This window comes from Arachis duranensis, chromosome 9 (genome assembly GCF_000817695.3).
Source record: "Arachis duranensis cultivar V14167 chromosome 9, aradu.V14167.gnm2.J7QH, whole genome shotgun sequence".
Lineage (NCBI taxonomy): Eukaryota > Viridiplantae > Streptophyta > Magnoliopsida > Fabales > Fabaceae > Arachis > Arachis duranensis.
In genome coordinates this window covers 99,229,488-99,236,028 of record NC_029780.3, presented here as the reverse complement: position 1 = coordinate 99,236,028, position 6,541 = coordinate 99,229,488, and the positions used below count along the sequence as shown (strand labels likewise).

The window sequence follows — 6,541 nt, the reverse complement described above, 5'->3', positions numbered from 1 at the left end:
ACTAAGGTGGACCCGTTCTTTAATCTCCTTGTTCTTTATTTTCTATTTTTCGAATTTTTATGCTTATGTTTATCTATGTTTGTGTCTTATTACATGATCATTAGTATCTTAGTGTCTATGCCTTAAAGCTATGAATGTCCTATGAATCCATCACCTCTCTTAAATGAAAAATGCTTTAATCACAAAAGAACAAGAAGTACAGGATTTTGAATTCATCTTTGAAACTAGTTGAATTAGTTTGATGTGGTGACAATACTTTTTGTTTTCTGAATGAATGCTTGAACAGTGCATATGTCTTTTGAATTTGTTGTTTTAAGAATGTTAAAATTGTTGGCTCTTGAAAGAATGATGGAAAAGGAGAACTGTTATTGAGGATCTGAAAAATCATCAAATTGATTCTTGAAGCAAGAAAAAGCAGTGTGATAAAAAAACGAAAAAAAGAGAGAAGAAATAGAAGAAAAATAAAGAAATAAAGTTGTGATCCAAGGAAAAAAGGGTGTGCTTAAGAACACTGGACACCTCTAATTGGGGACTCTAGCAAAGCTGGGTCATAATCTGAATAGGTTCACCCAAGAATGTGTCTGTGGCATGTATGGATCCGGTGGTAATACTGGATGACAGAGTGCTTTGGGCCACAGCCAAGACTCATGACATAGCTATGTTCAAGAATCATTATACTTAACTCGGAGAATCAATAACACTATCTGAGTTCTGAGTTCCTATAGATGCCAATCATTCTGAACTTCAAAGGATAAAGTGAGATGCCAAAACTGTTCGGAAGCAAAAAGCTACTAGTCCCGCTCATCTAATTGGAGCTGAGTTTCCTTGATATTTTGGAGTCTATAGTATATTCTCTTCTTTTTATCTTATTTTGATTTTTAGTTGCTTGGCGTAGGAAAGTAGACATCCTGGGCTTTCCAGCAATGTATAATACTCCATACTTTGCCTGAGATTTGATGGCCCAAACCGGCGTGGCAAATTAGCCTCAGAATTTCCAGCGTTTAACGCTGGAACTGGCATAAAAATTGGAGTTAAACGCCCAAACTGGCATGAAAGCTGGCGTTTAACTCCAGAAAAAGTCTCTACACATGAAAGCTTCAATGCTCAGCGCAAGCACACACTAAGTGGACCCAGAAGTGGATTTTTACGTCATTTACTCATTCCTGTATACCCTAGGTTACTAGTTCACTATTAATAGAATCTTTTGACATTATATCTGTACCTCATGACACTTTACACGTTTCTTTGTGTACTTTCCACGGCATGAGTCTCTAAACCCCATGGTTGGGGGTGAGGAGCTCTGCTGTAGGTCTAACCCTTGTCTGTGGTATTCTGAGTAGGATTCAATGATTGAATGACTGTGACGAGCTTCAAACTCCTGAAGGCGGGGCGTTAGTGACAGACGCAAAAGAATCATTGGATTCTATTCCGGCCTGATTGAGAACCGACAGATGGATAGCCGTGCCGTGACAGGGTGCGTTGAACATTTCCACTGAGAGGATGAGAGGTAGCCACTGACAACGGTGAAACCCTTGCATACAGCTTGCCATGGAAGGAGCCTTGCGTGTTTGAAGAAGAAGACAGTAGGAAAGCAGAGATTCAGAAGATGGAGCATCTCCAAAACCTCAACCTATTCTCTATCACTGCAAAACAAGTACTTATTTCATGTTCTTTTACTTTTCACAATCAATCCTGATAATTTCTGATATCCTAACTAAGATTTACAAGATAACCATAGCTTGCTTCAAGCCGACAATCTCCGTGGGATCGACCCTTACTCACGTAAGGTATTACTTGGACGACCCAGTGCACTTGCTGGTTAGTTGTGCGGTATTGCAAAAGTGTGATTGCAATTTCGTGCACCAGTGCCGTATTGTTGTGTTGCCATTTATTAGCATTCATGACTTGGCTAACCTTTTCATCATTGATGTATTTCTGAGCTATGCTCTGAATTTCTTGTATTGTCCAGACTGGTTTTGTCATTAAATGCTTCCTTTCATCAGCCTGTTGGTCAAACAGAGACTTGCGCTCGAATCTGTTAATCCGTCGATTTCTAGGCATTCATTGTTGAATCTATCTAAGTATCTCCTTGTTGGCTCATCGAGTCATTAGATGATTCCTAGCAAGTTGATTGGGTGCTTAGCTTTGGCAATCTGTGTGGTGAATTGTGCTAAAAACATTTTTGATATGTTGTTAAAGCATGTGATCAAGACTTTTGGTAACGCGTTAGACCATTTGATGGCTACTCTGGATGGGGTTATCGGGAAAGCGCAACACCAGACAATGTCCGTGCTCCTTCGAGATTCATCCTTGCCTTAAATGTGGTTATGTGTTCTTGAGGATCCTTGGTGCCATCATATTTCATTTCAATCAGTTTGTCAAAGTTTTTCGACAGTCTGACTTTCAGGATTTTTTCAGTGAAGGGGCTGCTCCTATCACTGCATGCTCATTCCTATTTCATTTGGGGTCCCTTTGAGATTTTTTATTATTACCGTTTCGAGTTTAGGATTTAGGGTTTTTGGTTTCTCAGGAAGAGTTTCAATCTTTTCGTCTTTCATGGCGTTTGTTTAGAGATCATGCTCTCGGGTGTTTTTGGAATGCTGTCTGTGAGACCCCCTCGCTTGTGTGTTCTGGCTAATAGTGCTCATTGGTGGCAATTCTTCCTTCCATAGTTTGGAATCGATGTCGAAGATCTTGGATTATGTGGTTCGTATTCTCGCCTCAGCCGCCAAATGACTTGCTGCCATTTGACCATCGTTCATCTTCATATGATTGTTGTCTCGGTTGCGCAAGAGGTTACTTTTGTGTGGATCATACTAGCTACCCTTCCATGGCCCCGCGGCCCGTTCTTTTCAGTTCTTGATTTGGGTGTGTTGATTTAGGTTTTGGTGGTGGTTTGATTTTGGCTTGGTCAAGGGAGGCTTTTCGGAGTCGCCGACCATGTAGCCTATAATCAACAAATGATGCCAATGTTCAACCGGGTCCAAAGGATTACCTGATCTGTTGATAGATGGTTGCCGGGGACCTATTCAGCCAGGCGACTAGGTTAAACAAATTTTGGAAACAACGTATAAGTAATACATACAATAACACTGCAATGCCCAAATTAGAGAAGTAAGAGATCAGTATTCTAAAGTAGAGTTGTTCATACCTAAGAGGAGCAGTGGGCTTCCAGTTTTATAGAATGTATAAACTTATCTTTCTCATATGGCAGTTACAAATACAAGTTATAACTCGGTATCATATGTTACAGCTCGGTTTTTATGAGCTATAACTCAACCAAATAATGCTTCAATCGTAACCGCCGACCAAACGGTACAATGATTGGATACATTACCAATACCCTCCAAATCGACATAAATGCTCGAACCGTAACTGACTAAGAGCTCACCATACAAAAGCAAGGTAAAGATCTTCTTCGGACAAGTTTTCAATACACAATACTGACTTAAGCATTGGAGTGCCTTTGCAGGTACACTCCTCCCCTCTTCATTGCTTACAACCTCACGCCTCCTCAAAGGAAAAGCTCGGAATTAGAAGGATTGACAATTCAGCCTCCAAGGAAATAGCTAGGCAATCTTTCGTCATGAGAGCCAGCTTGTTCCCCAAGCAAGAACAATTGGCGCCCACCGTGGGACCGGGAAGATAGATCTTTTCTCTTTTAGTCCCATTACCTTCACCTGTATCCATGGCTAATGTACCACCTCCTTCCCTGTCTGAACTCCTTCGGATGGTAACCGAGCTACAACAGGCCAACCAGCGTATGGCGGAAGAGAATCAAAGAATGGCTACCCAAATCGCCAGATTGAACAATGCCCGGATCAAAAATAACAATGCTCGTTAACCGCAACTAGAGGACGAGGAACACCACTCTAACCCCTTGATGCACCACTATTTTGTGGTACATCTTGTCCTTAATTGAGTGGATTTTATCCACTAATCTCACACTTATTCATGTAAATTGCATGTTTTACATTTTCCTTCCTTATTCTTTGATATATGTGAAAACATGTTTCTTGGACCTTAAAACTGTTAATTTTAATTATCTTTTATCACCATTCGATGCCGTAATCCATGTGTTAAGTATTTTCAGGCTTTATAGGACAGGAATGGCTTAGAGGACAGAAAGGAAACATGCAAAAGTGGAAGGAATGCGCGAAAATGAAGTTTTGAAGAAAATGGCAGCGACGCAGACGCATGGACGACGCGGACGCGTGCCAAGCGCAAAACACCAGGAACGCGTACGTGTGACTGACGCGTATGGGTGACAAAGAAAAAAACGCCAAACAACGCGTACACATGACTGACGCGTACGCATGACATGTGCGATCTGCAGAATTAACAAAAATCGCTGAGGGCAATTTTGGGCCAGTTTTTGACCCAGTTTTTGGCCCAGAAAACACAGATTAGAGGCTACAAAGTGGGGGAATCAAGAAAAAAATTCATACACTACTGTTTACTCACAATTTTATGTTTTATATGTAGTTTGTAGAGAGAGAGGCTCTCTCCTCTCTCTAGGTTTTAGGATTTAGGATTTCTCTCAGTTTCAGATCTATTTTCTTCTCAGATTCCAGGTTCAATGTTCCTTTAATTTAGGATTCTTATATTTTCATTTATTCCATAGTACATTTCCATTTAAATTTACTATTTGTTTAATTGCTCCTAATTTAATTCCAAATTACATAGATATGAAAATGGCATCCATGTTAGTAGAGTAGATTTTCAACTTGATTTTGGAGTTGATTAATAGGAGACCCTTGAGTTGGAAGACTCAAGAGTTAAATTGTAATTGGAAGTTGTTGGCTGGCTCTCTAATTTCTAACGCTATTCCTTCCCAAGGGAAAGGATTAGGACTGGTGAATAGAAGTTGGTTCTCAACTTGACTTTTCCTTATTCGGTAAGGGTTAACTAAGTAATAACAACAACCTTTTACTATTACTCTTAAGAGATTCTAACAAGGATAGAACTTCCGATTAATCTTCTCCTAGTCAAGGCTTTTTATTGTTATTAATTATTTTCTTTGCAATTTTCTCTTCTTATTTCTCAATCTAAAACCCCAATTCACATGATTTGCATAACCAATAATAAGAACACCTCCCTGCAATTCCTTGAGAGACGACCCGAGGTTTAAAGACTTCGGTTATCAATTTTATTAGGGGTTTGTTACTTGTGACAACCAAAACTTTTGCACGAAGGGATTCTTGTTGGTCTAGAAGCTATACTTGCAATGAGGATTTATTTGTAAATTTTTAGACCGCGCAAAAATCCTCTCATCACCCCTCTCATGTTTCTAAAACTATTCGGGTTGAGCCGTGAAATGAGGAAGCCCGACAATTCTGTGGGACCATTTACACCAGATGTGATGAACTTCAAACTACCACAAAGATTCACCTTACCAATGACCCTCACCCCTTATGACGAGCTCGGAGACCCAAAGAAGTTCCTCAAGAAATTCCGAACAATAATGATCGTTAACGGTGCATCTGATCCTATTTTATGCCGTTGTTTTCTGAATTATTTAGACGGTCCTGCACTTGACTGGCTTTGTGCTTTGCCTGCAGGTTCTATCTCGCAATTTCAGGAGCTGGCCAAACTATTTGAAGATCATTTCGCTGGATCTGCAATTTATCTGCATGATTCAGATTATCTGAATACAATCAAGCAGAAACAGAATGAGAGCTTGAAAGACTATATGACTAGGTTCACGAAGGTCGCAATAAGCATACCAGACCTCCACCCCGAGGTCCATCTGCATGCCATCAAGAGCGGATTTCGGCCAGAAAATTTCCAAGAGACCATTGCGGTAGCCAAGCCAAAAACCCTTGCCGAGTTTCGTGAAAAGGCCAAGGGACAAATTGATATCGAGGAGCTTAGACAAGCTCGGAAGTCCGACAAAGCATACTACCGAGACGACGATAAGACGCAAAATAGTAAGAGAAATTTCAAAATAACCCCTCGATTTGATTCTTACACGCAGTTCAATATGAAGCGAGAGAACATAATCAAAGAGATTCTGAACCCAAAATTGATCAAGCCACCAAGGAACGCCGGTACGTATCAAGATACCAAGAATGTGGACAAATCCAAATATTGCGCTTTTCACCAAAAGCATGGCCACACCACTGACGAATGTGTAGTGGCAAAAGACCTCTTATAATGGCTAGCTCGGCAAGGTCACCTTGACAAATACATAGGAGGTCACATATAGAGGCGTACACCATCTTCCACAAGCAATACTTCGTCCGAACAACAAAACCGAGGAAAGGAGAAGGCATCCTCAAGCCAATATGAACAACCTCGAGGTATAATCAATTGTATCTCAGGAGGATATGGCAGTGGAGGATCATCAAACTCGGCCAAAAAACGATCTTTCTGAGCAATATATTCGGTGGATGGACTATAGTATGAACCCCAAATTGTGCCCCAATTTCCACAAATGACATTTACACGAGCTGATTTTGATTGCAATATCCAAAATATGGATGACCCTGTAGTCATCTCTCTTCAATTAGGAGATCTCCTGGTGAGGAAGGTACTCCTG

The 6,541-nt window shown here is 40.6% G+C and overlaps 1 protein-coding gene across 1 annotated transcript; it reads left to right on the top strand.

Moving 5' to 3' along the window:
• The first annotated feature begins 5,317 nt into the window (after positions 1 to 5,317).
• On the top strand, positions 5,318 to 6,157 carry LOC107466394 (uncharacterized). The gene has a single exon (XM_016085369.1). The coding sequence runs from the start codon at positions 5,318 to 5,320 to the stop codon at positions 6,155 to 6,157; it is 840 nt and encodes a 279-aa protein (XP_015940855.1).
• The last annotated feature ends 384 nt before the right edge of the window (positions 6,158 to 6,541 follow it).